This window comes from Varanus komodoensis, unplaced genomic scaffold (genome assembly GCF_004798865.1).
Source record: "Varanus komodoensis strain SLA01 unplaced genomic scaffold, ASM479886v1 scaffold5, whole genome shotgun sequence".
Lineage (NCBI taxonomy): Eukaryota > Metazoa > Chordata > Lepidosauria > Squamata > Varanidae > Varanus > Varanus komodoensis.
The window spans coordinates 12,705,544-12,720,079 of record NW_025336087.1 but is presented as its reverse complement, the minus strand read 5'-3'; the positions used below and the strand labels follow the sequence as shown (position 1 = coordinate 12,720,079).

Below are 14,536 nucleotides of genomic sequence, written 5' to 3'. Positions count from 1 at the left end.
CTCCAGTTTCTGGAAGGCCTGGATTTTCTGAAGAGCCTAACCAAAACAACATGAAGACCAAGGTGCTATGAAAACAACTCTAGAATAAAGTTGTGTAGAATTACCAGTCAGGATATCATTGCAAAAAAAAATCCCACGCTATGAGCATTCCCTGGAGCATCTTTCTTAATTCAAAGTGCACAGGAACAACAGAACAAGCATTTTATTGGACTTGAAACCAGTGTGGCAACAATAACAAACACTACATAGAATAAAACCTAGGGTCTATTGGATATGGTGTGCAGGGGGTGTGGTGTGTGAGATCAAGCAGTAAATCCTTGTCATCTTGAACGTGACGTCTTTCAAATAATGTTCCTACCTTTGCCTGTGAAATGTTGAAAGACAACGTTTAGTAATACAAATGTAAAAATCATCACTACTGTTCCTATCTTTAAATCTTAGATCAAGGAGTCTTGCAGCAGTGTGATCACCTGCGACAATTTTGAGGGGGTTGGGACATGATCTGGCTTCTGCTGCACTGTTTGTGGGGGTGGGGTGGGGAGGCACAGTTTGCTGGTTTGCCTCAAGCAGTAAGGCTTCCTAAACTGCTCCTGGGATGCAGATTCCTTAAAAATTGCAAAAAGAGTTACCTTGTTCCCTCTCAAAACATACTTCACCTGAGGACATGGATCAAACACAGTGCAAGCCCAGATTCTTCTTTTGCCAGACCACATGAGCAAGATGAGAGAAGCTCCTAGCCCCCAAGGAGCCAACTACACCAATCACATGTTCCCCGTATGTGTATTGGGCCCATGATGTCCTGCCTGGGCTTCCTTCCATGGGCCAGCTTATACTCAAGCCCCTTCAGAAGCTCCTGCTCTGTTTCAAGACAGTACTGCTCAAAGGCTCCATCTGGAGGAGTTTTTTACCAGCTCTGTCAGGGCATCCCTGCTATAGCAGGGAAGCCATCTCAGAAGAGGAGCAGACGGTTCCAGGATCTTTCACAGATCACTGTAACTTCCAGTGACAGTTCAGAAAGATGGGATACACATTGTCGGTTTCAATTTGGACAAAGGCCCTCCATTTCTCAGGGCAATCGGCACATTAGAAATTGTCCAGAACTGAGAGCAACACATCTGGTGATAAAGCATTTTGCCCCACTACTACTGTCCAGATATGTACTGGTTGGTGAGAGCAATGAAAGAGAGTAGCTTAATCCCTCTTTTTTCACTGGGAGGCTGCAGTGCTCCTGCCCTGAACAGAGAAACATCTTTCCTTGGTGACACCCACATTCAGGAGTCACTAAATGGCCAAGCAGACCTCGGCTGGACAAAAATCTCCCCAGGGGAGTGGAGCCTGTCAGATGTGGTCTTCCTGATACTACAAAACAGGAGCCCCCCGAGGGCGGACTGGCTTGCCTCCTGCCACAATCACCAGCTCACTGGGTGCCACGGCAGGGTCCTGGCTCCAGAGGCAGAGGCTCAGGATGGGCTAATCAGTCCCCAGCTAAAGGGATCTCTACCTGCCTTCCCTTCATTCCTCTACTAGCCTCCTAAGGAGAGTCAGTATGGACTACGCCAAGACCGTAATTAGCAGAACCCTCCTGCCCTCGGCAGTCATGGTTTCCAGCAATTCTACAGCCGGTGTGCGGCAACCCATGGCTTTTTCCAATCTCCCCACATCTCTTACACCATGGAAGCCTGTAGAATCTTTGGAATTTACATCCCTGTAGTTCCAGGATACAGCTAGCCAACGCCTTCTTCTGTAAGAAGGTTTGAACTCAAATCTTGTAGCCTTCCTTGCCACGTATCAACCCTACGCAGTGGCAGGTGGAGGCCAGTGAGACCGAAGGGGCAGGAAACCACCCACCACAGATGCAGGAAAAGTGTTGGTGGCATCCCAGCACTCGAAATAGAAGTCGCACCCTGCCCACGCAGCCCTGGCACCCTACACTGGTTAATAGAAATGCTTGAACAGCTCCGGACCTCTAAACTGATAATCAAAAATGTCCCATCAGCCTGAGTTTATTAGAACTCTCAACTTCCCCCCACCACCGAGCACAGCAATTTTTTAAACCCCACAACACAAACACAACAGATGGGCTTTCAGGGCAACCCCTCCCCTTTGAATTCCAATGGAGGGTTTTCTCTCCTTCTTTGAACCATTCTCGGGGGAGTGTAATTGAGTGGCAAAAACCAGTGAAGGAAGTTCAGTTAAGTGAGGGTATCCCTGCCTGAAACGGCTTCTCTTGCTCCAAAAGGTCACTGGGTGGATAGCAAGGTGGAGTGAAGGCTATCCAAAAAGAGGAGGAGGCTGGGCAAAGGACATGCCTTTTCATGACTTGGGTTGAACCACTACAGGTTACCATGCTGAGTTGCTACGCAATGGCAGCAAGGAGCGCCCAGCAGCACCATCCATTGTAAACCCCTGGAGGAGGTTCCTTCTTCTTGCTCTGCTCTGGCATGCGGAAGGGCTCCTCCTGCAACATGTCATGTACCAAGGCTGCGGAAGGCCACAATGCGCTTCGCAGGAACGGTGGTCATGCCAGCTACTTGCAGTACAGGCACTAAAATGGAAATAGGTCAGTTTGCTACTTGGTCCTGCTCTTACATGATTGCCAAATTTTACAAGTTGATTTCCTGTGACTTGGTAGAGGCTGCCTTCTTCCGTCGAACCCTCCCAGTTACTACCAATAAACTGTGCATATCCCATGCAGGTGCATTCTGCTCAGCCAGGGAACAGAATATCAGAGGCAGTGTGCCAGGGTACCCCAGTTGCTGGGAAACTTTGACACAAAGGTGTTTTTTCAATCATACCCCAGTATAGGTATCCTGTGGACAGCTGGTTGGCTACTGAGTGAACAGGTCTGATCCAGCATAGCTTTCCTTATGTTCTAAAATTCACTGTGAAGTTTCCTTTTTATTCAAAGTGTGGAGGCATCTATACCACACTGGGCTTTAAATTGAGGTTCCATTATAATTACAAACTGTAACATGAATGGACTCTTGAGGGCAGGAGAAGGGTTAATCCAGGAACGAACAAAATGCTAGAAAAACCAGGTAAAAGCCTAGCTGGAATCTGGTGCCCTAGTTCTCCAGGAGGCATCATCCTCCCTTCGTGCTCTGTGGGTGAGAAGGATCAAAAGTATGGCCTCAAGGAGGCAGAGATAACAGCCGTGACTGGCTAAGGACTGACACCTGGAGTAAATGGCCGGCCCCAGGGACTGGGAGATGGGCCATCACCCCACAGGTCAGCTGACCTAGGCTGGGGTGGGGGATAAAGCCCCCAGAACAGAGCAGCCTTTTGTTCTGTGCTTGGCAGGTCTGACTGCTGCAGATTCTCCCTGCCAAGCAGTGCTGTGGCATCCTGTAATCCTGTGTGGGTAGAAGGCAGAGCTACTGTGCATAGGCCTGGCTAGAAGTTGTTTGTGATCTTTCATTGTACGAGAGAGCCAACAAGGCCCTGGGAGCTGGACTTTCTTGGTTGGCAGTAACTTGACTTGCTGCTGCTGTCCAATTCCCTTGTCCCCTCCCTTACCCATTTTATCCTTTTTGACTTGTTTTATTCTTTTTGATTGCGTGTTTTAGTCCCTCCACCCTTATATTTTGACCTTTTAATAAACTTGTTCATTCCCCAAGCTTGCGTTTGTCATGTGCAGAATCCAGTGGCTGGTCCAGGGATTTTCTGGCCAGGATTTTGCCCAGGTGGCTGGGGAAGTGGGGATCCCCTGATGGCTTTCCATTCTACTAAGCATCCTGCAGCCTTTTTTTCTATCTTTCTGTGCCCAGCCTTCTTTCCAAGAATCTATTTTTCCCCACACGCTAGAAAATTGTTTAGGTTGTTCAGATTTCTACGATGTTGTACTCTTGTGGTTCCTCGGACTAATTCTGCTTGGTGCTTTATTGCGAATGGGCTGGGGAAGAATGAGCAAAACCTGGTCACGCGATCCCTGCCTCACCCTGTGTGGCTTGGGTGGAGGAAAAGCTGTGCTGGTGCCTCCACATTTCACGCAGAAAGGAACCTTCATGGTAAGGTGCATGCAATGGTTTGCTATCTCTCTGAAATGACTAAAACCCAGGCCATCCAATTAAACTAATTGGCAATAGACGTGCTCCACACAACACGCACCTTATGGAACTGAAGGTCATTAACTTGGGTTACTTTAAAAGAGGTTTAGAGAGAACAATAAAACTATCAATGGCTATGAATCATAAAGAATTTATGGAACCTCTGCCTCCAAATGCACAGGCTTGATAGCATGTAATGGGCTACACATCTATCACTGGGCTTCTGAAGAAACATTAGTGTTTACTATTTTGTTCACAAAATTACAGAGACCATATTCAAAAGGAGGAACATGATGATTTTTCTGAACTGCGTTTTAGGTCTGGCCATGTGTTTTGTGAAATGGGCTACAGCTGAGCGTGCTGCCTTGGCAAACTCCTGGCATGAAACCTGGAGAAATAGACAGACACACTGGTTATGAATTGTCTTCTTCACATTGCACAACACGTTGAAGCACTTCTGAGTATAATTTTGCTTTAGGTGTCATAGGTCCATCCTCTTCTTGGCTCTGAAGGCATATTGATCATTTAACTGATGGTGTGAAGCTAGTGATCTTACAGAGAGTTTCTCTTTCTTCAACAGTTATTAGATCAGCCTTTGCCAGCCTGGCACCCTCCAGATATTTTGAGCACCTCCCAGCATTCCCAACACTGGCAATGCTGACTGGGGCTGATGGGAACCTGAGTCCATGACATCAGAAGGGGACCAGGTTAGAGAAGACCATGCTAGATAATTTCCTGGCTTTAATTGCCACCCTTCCCACACAGTGCTGCTCCTGTGACACAAGGACACATTGATCCTTGCATAGAAGAGCCACATTACTGGGAACACCAAAGGTTCCAGTCCAGGGTTCCTCTCCCACACTGGCCAGCCAGATGCCCTGGTGAGATGCCCACAACACCCTCTGCTCATGTTCTCCCGTAACAAACATGGACATCCCTCCTGCCTGGTAGCTCTTGATCCTCTATGGATTTGTCTAATCCCATTTTAAAGTCATCTACGTAGGTGGCTTTGTTCAAGGAAATGGTTACGTTTCTACTTAGGTGGTCAAGTAATTGTCAGGCTATTGGAAAATAGTAGGACAATTAGTGACTGGGCTTTGTGTGAGGTGGATGTTTTGATGTGTAGTCCTTCACATTTTCTTAGGTGGAATGATGTTTAATATTTGCAAATGCCGTCTAACAGGACAGGATAGTCAACCCTGTTTCTAACTAGTATATGAATCACTTCAAAACACGCTGGCTACCAAGTAAGTGGGTGTTATTTCTATACAAGATTATTCACTCCCACCATTTGGCAGGGGCCAACCCTAGAACATATGAAGCAAGATGCGAAACTCTTCCTGAGCCAAGTAAAGCAAGCTCATGTCCAAGATCTTGGCTATTGCAGCTAATCCATATTGCTGAGGGATGGATTAAGAAATGGCCTCCCAGATCTAAAACTGCTCTTGCCTCAGACACCCACAAGCTCCAGTTGCTGTTTCTATTCCCCTGGAGATACCATTCACACACGCATAATTTCAAAAACTTCTGCATGAATGAACAGATTTATTTTTTAAAAAACTTATTTTTCACTAAATTGGCCTGAGGGCATTCTATTGTAAGTGGATTACAATCATGATTGATGTTATTTTCAAGGAAAATATGCATTCCACAACCCCTGCCCCCCATGGTTCACATCACAGCTTTAAAGCAAGGGTTGTTTTTGGTTTACAAATTCTGGTCATAATCCCAGGTTTGGAATAACCTCAAGCTATTAAACAAGTGTGTGGACACGAGTCACAACTAGCACCTGAAAGGTATTCACCAAGGTCTAAGATCTCAGAACTGTTTTTCTCATTCAAAACAGGAGGCAGCAAAGAAGCCTGCTTCAGGGTATTATTCAAGCTACTACTAGCACCTGCAGCTGCACTTTGCATATTCTACAGTTTGTCACCAATCTGTAGCTTATCTCTGTTTTCTGGAACAGGCACTCATGTGACTGAGAAGATAGGACCATGTATCCCTTTTGGTAAGACACTGTGGTCTGGACCTAATTGGGTTGTACTCCAATCCAGAGTTGAAAAGCGCATCTCCAAGTGTTTGTTCCTCTGCAGTTGATGCTGCCTATTTCAGCACCTAGTGAAGCAAGGCCTGCGCAAACGGCAGAAAGGCAACAAGAAACTGACTCAGACAGCAATCCTATACATATGCTTATTGTCCATAAGGACCCTTAAATGCTATAGGATTTACATCTCAGCAAAACTACATAGGACTGTGCAATCAGCAACCATCAAAACAAGCTCTGTAGAAAAAGTGGTGTGCCTTCAAATTTCCAGGTCTTCCAAGGCTGCTAAATAATGCAATGCATAGAATAACTTCCATTATATAATAGAAGTAATGAGCTTGACATCATTAATGAGTTTATGCTGAATGACAGCTCATAAATAAATAAATGTACATGTACCTACTTACAAAGAAAATGCTGTTTCCTTTGAGAATTAGTTGCTTCTCTCACCTAAGGGAATCACATTAATACAGTTCCTTTAAAACAAGAAGCTCCGTGTCCTTTATAAAGATTACTGTTAATTCTTATTATCTATGTCAAAGGCAATTGTTTGATCTTAGTTTTTACTCTTTCAAATGGAAGGAATTTTAAAAGATCAGTATTAGTTGGTTTTTCCAAAATAAATAATCCATGGGCAAGTTGAGATGTACATGTCCTACCTTGATTGCAAAAGAAAATCAAAGTGCTGGTTTTCTAAGAAAGCACTGCACCCACGCCTTCAAGTCGTAGTACGTTCCTGTGGCTCCCACATTATTAGACACTTTTAACATGGACTGGGGCCACCTAATGAGAAGGAAGGACTCCCTGGAGAAGAACCTAATGCTGGGAACAATTGAGGGCAAAAGAAGAAGGGGACGGCAGAGGATGCGGTGGTTGGATGGAGTCACTGAAGCAGTTGGCGTGAGCTTGAGTGGACTCTGGGGGATGGTGGAGGACAGGAAGGCCTGGAGAAATGTTGTCCATGGGGTCAGGATGGGTCAGATGCAACTTTGTGACTAACAACAACAACAACAACAACAACAAAACATGGACTGCATAGTTAAGACGTTGTGGTGTCATATGTGGCTTATTCAAAGCAGGTTGAGCAAATTGTTAACTTCCAGATACTTTGGCCTAAAATATCCATGGCCATTCGCCATTGGCTTTGCTGACTAGGGCTGATAGGGGCTGAAGTCCAGAACATCTGGAGAATACCAATTTTTCTATCCCTGACCTAGAGTGTTTTCCAAAATTTAGTAATAAAGAGGTAAAGAGGAAGAGATACCCTTGTGTCTTCCAAACACGTTTGGACTGCAACACCTAGAATTCCCAGTCAGTGGCCCAACTGGATGGGACTTCAGAGAGTGGAGGTCCAGATGCCTCTGAAAGCCACCAGGTTGGGGAAGGCTGCCCTAAGCAGAAAGGTTAAAATGACTGGGAACATTTACCTTAGAAAAAAGGTTAGGTAACAGGTGCCCAAAATTATACACAATGTGGAGAAAACAGAAACAGAGCCACTTCCTTCCCTCTTGAATTTCACAAGCAACGGGATTCTCTCAGGTGTGGCAGAGTTTCAGAAGTGGTAAGAGTTTTACTATTTGCAGGGCTTTGCAGTGTGGTGTCTGAATTACTTTCTGTACTCTTTCCTGCTACTGTTCCTTTTAATGTATTTGCATTTTAAAAAAATATCTGTACCATTTTTTAGAAATGTTTTATGATGGTCTTTCAAATAGTTTGTGTATGTGGCACTATTAACATTATTTTTGCTTGTTTGCTGCCTTTGTGACCTGATCTGGGTGGAAAGGTAGGTTAGAAATGTAAAAACCAAGTGCTTATGCAGAGCTCCCATGCCTTTGTTTCCTCATCCAAATGAGCTCAGTTCTGAAGTAATACACAGTGCATTTCGGCCTATAATCCCGGCACTGCAATGTGCAACTCTTGCCAGTTATGATTTAAAAAATGAACAGTGTCGAAATGAGTCTCAAGCATAGTTAAATGTTACAACTGAAACTCTGGGTTTGGATATGCTCCCTGTGAGCTATAACATGTAAATAGAATCCGAGCTGGCAGTTTGACAGCACTTATTTGCATCAACTTCCACAGTCATACAGCACTATTAGATACCTTTGGAAAGGCTCTGCTCTAGTTAGATTACAGCATGAGAGAAAAGGAGGGGGAAGATGCAGATACGCATCCACGCAAAAAACAATGACTGCAGAATTTTTTCAGTGAACAAAACGCAAAAGTGCCGAGCCAAAAGACCGGTTGCTTTACCATCCCCCACTGCTGACAGCATCACCCTATATCTTTTCTGCAGAGCGAGGAGCTCTTCCTATCAGACTCCACCTGGCAGTAACCATGGGATAGTCACACCAGAGAGCAGAGAGCCAATCAGCTTCCTCTTCAGCACATCACACCAGCGGAGGCACCAACTCCTCAGCTTCATTTTATTTTTCTTGCTGTTCAGTCAGGATACTGATTTCTGGGGCTGCTCAGTGGCTTATTTTCTCTCTTGCTTCAGGGATGAGTAATTCTGAGAAGCTGGATTCTAAGCAGAGCAGAGCTACACTGCTGATGTACAAATCAATAGGTATAACTTTAATAGAAAGGTAAAATCATACAATCATTGACGCATCGCTGGGGCAGGGGAAAACCCTCTTTTCTGGAAATCAGCATGTGTCATCCTTGAAATGCAGCTGACGCTAACCAGGCACCATTCCAGAGAAAGCTAGTTGGCACTTGACAGATAACAGCAGCTCAAACAAAGGGCAATTCCCACCAGCCCAGCCCATCTTCCTCCTCCTCTGCTATGTAATAGTGTCCCATCCTCCCCCCTCCTTCGCAGCATCTTCTTTGGTATGCAAGTGGGAAAGATCACGCTATTGTAACTTTTACTTCTGTAGCCTATTTCAAAGTGTTACCTGTGTTATTGTAACCTTTAATGACCAATGCATAAAAGCCAACTGAGGATTGTTAAGGTGCAGCACCTGGAATGATTCATTGGTAGCCAGTTATTCTCAGGAATAAATCTTTTAAAAGAAAGCTTTCCTCTGTTGTCTATTTTGAACATACGCACACCAGGACACAGGCCATTTGGTTAGCACTGCTGGGTCACCAACTCCTTGGCTAGCTCTAGAAGGTAAGCTTGGAAGCATTTTAGCTGTTCTCCCAAGTCATTCTCATAGAAACAGAGGGAGTCAAAAGGGATCTCCTGGGTCATCTAGTCTGACCCCCAGCTCCAGCCAGCTCCGCTCATGACATGCCTACCATGTGCATGTCCAGCCTATCCTTGAACACCCTCACCGATGTGGCCTCAACCACCTCCTGTGGAAGCCCATTCCATACCCTTGGGGTCCTAACTGTCAGGAAGTATTTCCTGACATCCAAATTGAACCTTGGTTCCCTGAGCTTTGCTCCGTTGAAATGCACCCTGCCCTCCTCTGCAGGGGAAAGCACCCACCTATGTGAGACACCCTCATGTACCTGTATGTTGACTGAAAATCCCAGCACTGCATATTTCTCTGGGGTTAAGGAGATAAAACAAACGAAAAACCCTACACTGATTGTCCATGTACAAGGTTTCAGGAAAGAACACTAGCAATGAATGAAAAAGTTCAGTGATCAGACTGTAGTTGGAAAGACAAGGCAGGTTCGGCTGAGGACGACACTAGGATACCAGCTGGAGGACTGATTGAGAAGGTAGCAGAACAAGCCACAGTGAGCAAATTTTTTGTCTGCCATGTTGTGCATAGCTTATTCACAGGGTGCCTTAGTGTGTTATGTGAATTGGCCATATGGCTCAGATCAAATGATCATTCAACTGGGGTACAGGAATGTTTGGGTTTCCTCTCACACGTGCCCTTCCCACCGTGTATGGGAAGACAACTCATGTTCATGTGTGCAAATGCACACACACAAGCACAACCTTACTGGGGGGTTTTGGTGGTGATTGAATTGCACACACAAACTGATTATTCATAAACAATTGAAAAATGTCAGCTGAGCTCTATAGAATATGCTGGCTGTATTTATTAACAAATTCTAAATCACTTTGTCAATACAGACAGACAATAGTTACTAATAGTATCCCTTTACTACCAGAGAAAATTACTATTGTGCAGTAATAAAAAAGAATTTTAGTAACTAGCATTATCATGTAATGGTGGCAAAATGAACTACACAGTGGTATTAAAAATAACTACAAAGCAGAAATTTGTTTGTAATGTCTTTTAATACTTTTCACTTTTAAATACTGGTTTTTAAATTTGTGATTGTAACATGGAAGAGCCAACTCCATTTAGGTGTTTGTTTTTAAAGTTAACAGGATCATAAAGCTATCATAGAACAGTCACACTCTACACACTCAAGATACTCTAAAAACTGATTCATGTTTTGAGTATGTAGATGAACAGTGGCAACTCAAATACAGCTTCATCTATACAACAGTTGACAAAAAGATTGGTGAAAATTTGACTTGACAATTTGATTAAGGAGAACCAGTACAACTTCTTATGAACCAGTTCAGCCCAATATGGTAAGAGCAACTTCTTTTAAAGTGAACTAGTGTTCCCCCCACCCTGCCCTGCTCTACCCCAAGACTGCATAAAATAAACATGATTTAACAAGTTCATCAAAATAAACAGCCCTTCTTTCTAGCTCTCCTTTCCCCCACATTTAAACAAAAAGAAGTGAAGTCCAGCATATGGTAGAAATATTTTTCTGTAGTGGCAGATTCAGGCTTTCAAGGCAACAACAGATGCTGAGGTGATAAAGCCACTTTTGGAGATGGTTCTGCATCCACAGAGTTTAACTTTACAGTTTAGCTGATACAAAAGTAAATAAATGGGACTGGAGCATCTGCTCAACAGTTATCAAAGGCAAAGAAAGACACTAATTAGCAGAATGAGTATCAGATCAATGGACCGGCTCATTTAAAGGAGCCAATTAAAAGGGAGGGGAAGAAAAGAGTGGCATTCAAAGGGGTACAACAGCTGCCTGGTATAGACTGGCAAATCTTCTCAGCTGCTTGGGAAATACATCTATGCCACTTTTAGCTCTTGCCAAATCCTTCAAGAAGTCTCTGGCGATCAATTGGGCAGGACTAGCTCTAGTGAAGTGACACCACTTGTCTAAAAGTAAAATGTATTCTTTACAAATAGTATCTTTAGTGTAATTTTTATTTACAGAATTGCAAAATACATCACATTTAGTGCAAATGCAACTAATGATATTAAGATTTATATACTGCTCTGTAAACTTTCCATCTCTTTTTAAAATAAAGCTATCCAATTAAATTAAAGTTACTTCCATGTGTTCCATGTTTATTACCAGAAATGGCAAAGTGTTAAATGTGTGTTCAGGGTATAAGCATTATTTTGTTGTGGAAGTTCCCATCAGTGGCTATGGTGAACGAACATTATTTCCAGTTGATTGTAAAAAGGTTAAACACATCTGAGGTATAAGAAACTGTATATAAAATGCTTACCGGTGATATAGTAAACAGATCTAATTACCCACCTTATTTGCCTTACTAGCATTACCTCATAGGCACTTTTCTACATTTTCAAATCATGATCAGAGTTATTCTGTAATAAGGCATATTCCATGCACATTATTTAGAGAAAGGCAAATAAAGGAGACTAAAAAGCATGAAATCTGTGTACATGTGCATAAATCAACCTTGGTGTGTCTATTATAGCATTCCAAAGACACACCAACCACATCCAAAAGAATTTGCTTCCAACCTCAAAGATTTTCATCAGCTGTATCTTCATTAAAAAGTACTACCTTTGTTTTCAGGCATCACCTACTCTATACGAAATAAGACTTTCTGCTTTCTTTTCAAAAATATATCCAAATCTTATCTTTCTCTCTATATACACAAGCTGATCTAACAGCTAAAAAAGTTCATCTGAATAATCTCCATTTAAAAGCACAACCACCAAGTGAGGCATTTCCTCAAAAGGACCTTAAGTCTCTTCTCATAGTTCACCCTTCATGTTATTTGATTTTTAAGACAGCAGATCCTTGAAAGTTAAGTTCTCACAGCAACTAAGGGGAACTTTGCATTTTAGGTTTTATGGATTTTTACATTTTACAGTGCAGGCTGTGTGTGTGTGTGTGAGCAGGGCAAATGTTACATGTGAAAGGTTTTATATATGAACTTCATATCACAGCTTTATTCAACAGAAAAAAAGACAGACAGACAGGCAGGCAGGCCCAGAAAACAGCATATTTGTTCTTTCTTCAAGACTGGGAATGTTATCTTCTGTAGTCCAATTTGCTTCAATAAATATAACTTCTTGCAGTTTCAGGATATCTGATTGCAAGAAAGCAACCTGTAGCATGCAAGTTGGGCAAGACACTGCTGCAGCTTTTTTTTTCTGGCAGTCCTGCCCTCTTGTAAGATATCGGTTAAGAAATTTCTGGATCATGTTGAATAACCAAATTTCTGTAGCACATATTACACAACTAAAAATACAATAGAAATATAAAGATATCTGGAAAAATAAAATAAAGCTTTTCACACCTACTCCATCAGAACTCAGAAGGTCTTCATAGGAGCAAGACCATAGAAAAGGCAAAGTCATAAGGATCTCGACAGCCCTCGCGTATTAAGAGACATTTGATGTAAGATGATTTATCACAGAAACCAGCAGCAATGAACTATGATTATACAAAGCAAACACAAATCTGCTCTGGAAGGACACACAGAGTTTACTGAAAACCTGAAGAAAATGTTATAACACACAGTTTTTGTGTATATAAAGCACATACAGTATGCTATATGTGCATTTGTCCTTTGTGCTTTTTAGACATACACAAAAGCAGGAGCTGTGAGCATATCTTATGAAGTTCCACAGTAAACAAAAGCTTTTCAAATTATTCAAAAGTTAAAGCAATAAACCAAGTTGGTGACCCAAAGTTGTATTTTTCTCCTCTAAAGCAAGCAAATAAAGTAGAGCCATATACATGTATCAACACATGTATTTTTATAATTACACACCAATTCAGCAAAGTGAGCTAGCAGAAGATGGCGAAAGTTCAGCTTCATGGCATTGCAGTTTTTCTTCAATTGAGTGCAGAATCCAGGATTTGGGCCATAAGACTGTAGATCCTACGTTCCAGCTTGGAGCATTCATTTTGGTTCATTTCTCCAATGTGGAATGTTCACACAGCCTTGTTCCAACTGCTGGGCGGAATGGAAAATGAATGAAATATTCCATTCCAATGATCATCACATCATAACTAAAATACTACTATGAAACATGAACAATTTGAAACATGATAATCAGAACCACAATATTGTCTTATACTTTCCATTCACGATTTGATAAGACAGTTTAGAATTAAGATAGCCTTTGAAAGAGGCTCTGAATGTAAAATAGAAAAAATATACTAGAGTTGACTTTAGAGCATAACTGCCACCTGAGTTCTCAGTCAAATGCCAAGTATGCTCTAGTCATTATGTATTTACAAACTGGTCATCTGCCAGTAATGAGATTTTCAGCATGGCGCCATCCGTTATATAACTTATGCAACATAAGTTGCATGATTCTCTATTGCTTTTGAAAGTCACAGCAACCTACTGCACAGGCTTATAAAGGAAATCACAGTGTTCAAATCATATTTCGTAACATTTTGCTGACAAGAGCATCACTCCAAAATTATGATGAAGATTCAAAATCTTCCTTGCCTCTCATCATAGGAAGATCCCAAATAACTTACTGCGTCATTTAAACTCAAGTCTAAGTAACATTTGTTTCAAGGGTCTCAGTATACTTTATACAACAACTGCCTCTAACAGCAACAAGATCATACAGCAAATGTTAGGGAGGTTTTTACACAAGTATTACATACCTGTTAATACTAGAACAAAATAGGTTTTCCTGCTGTTTTCTCTTGCACGTAAGATGTGAATCGCTTCAAAAATTTAGGGTATTCTCGTTTTGCAACTGCTCGTAATACAGAAGCTGGTGCCCAACCTCCAGGGTTCACTACAGATAAAGAGGAGAGTCATTTGTTACTCTAAAAAAGTGATATTCAGTATGTAACATGCAATGAGAAAAGGATAGTTTTAATGAAGAATGAACTCTGTAAGACAGATGCTTTATTTCTTGAAAGAAATGAAGTCACTCAATCACAGAAACGGAAAGCAACCGTTAAAAAATAAGAGTCACCTTAACCCCAAATATTTTTTCAAAAGACTTTGAACATAGTTCTATCTTGACAGGTAGTTCAGATTGCCTAGACAATTTGTCAGGAATAAGTATTGTTGCATTATAGTACAATTCTATAATACCTCTTAAAAATGCATGCAAGTGGTTAATCAGAAAATGTTATATAATGCAAGATACTAGTTTCAAATATTAATTTTAGCATGACATATTAGCCTGTATAAATAACCCCTAATAAATGTGCAAACCTCTTGGTTATGTGTGCAATTTGATACTGTATGGGATATAAG

At 42.1% G+C, this 14,536-nt stretch overlaps 1 protein-coding gene across 3 annotated transcripts in view; it reads right to left on the bottom strand.

Annotated features, from left to right (window-relative positions):
* Nucleotides 1-10,281: 10,281 nt before the first annotated feature.
* The window catches only part of CERT1 (ceramide transporter 1), an 85,783-nt gene continuing 81,528 nt past the window's right edge, over nucleotides 10,282-14,536 (bottom strand). For 2 of the 3 annotated variants that reach the window (XM_044446421.1, XM_044446423.1), the window contains 2 exons: nucleotides 13,930-14,066; nucleotides 10,282-13,258 (listed from right to left, as the gene is read on the bottom strand). In XM_044446421.1, the coding sequence (XP_044302356.1) occupies nucleotides 13,939-14,066 (128 nt within the window). In that variant the 3' untranslated portion in view covers nucleotides 10,282-13,258; nucleotides 13,930-13,938. Of the gene's footprint in view, nucleotides 13,262-13,929; nucleotides 14,067-14,536 lie in introns of all 3 variants that reach the window. The other variant, XM_044446422.1, reaches the window with a different exon arrangement.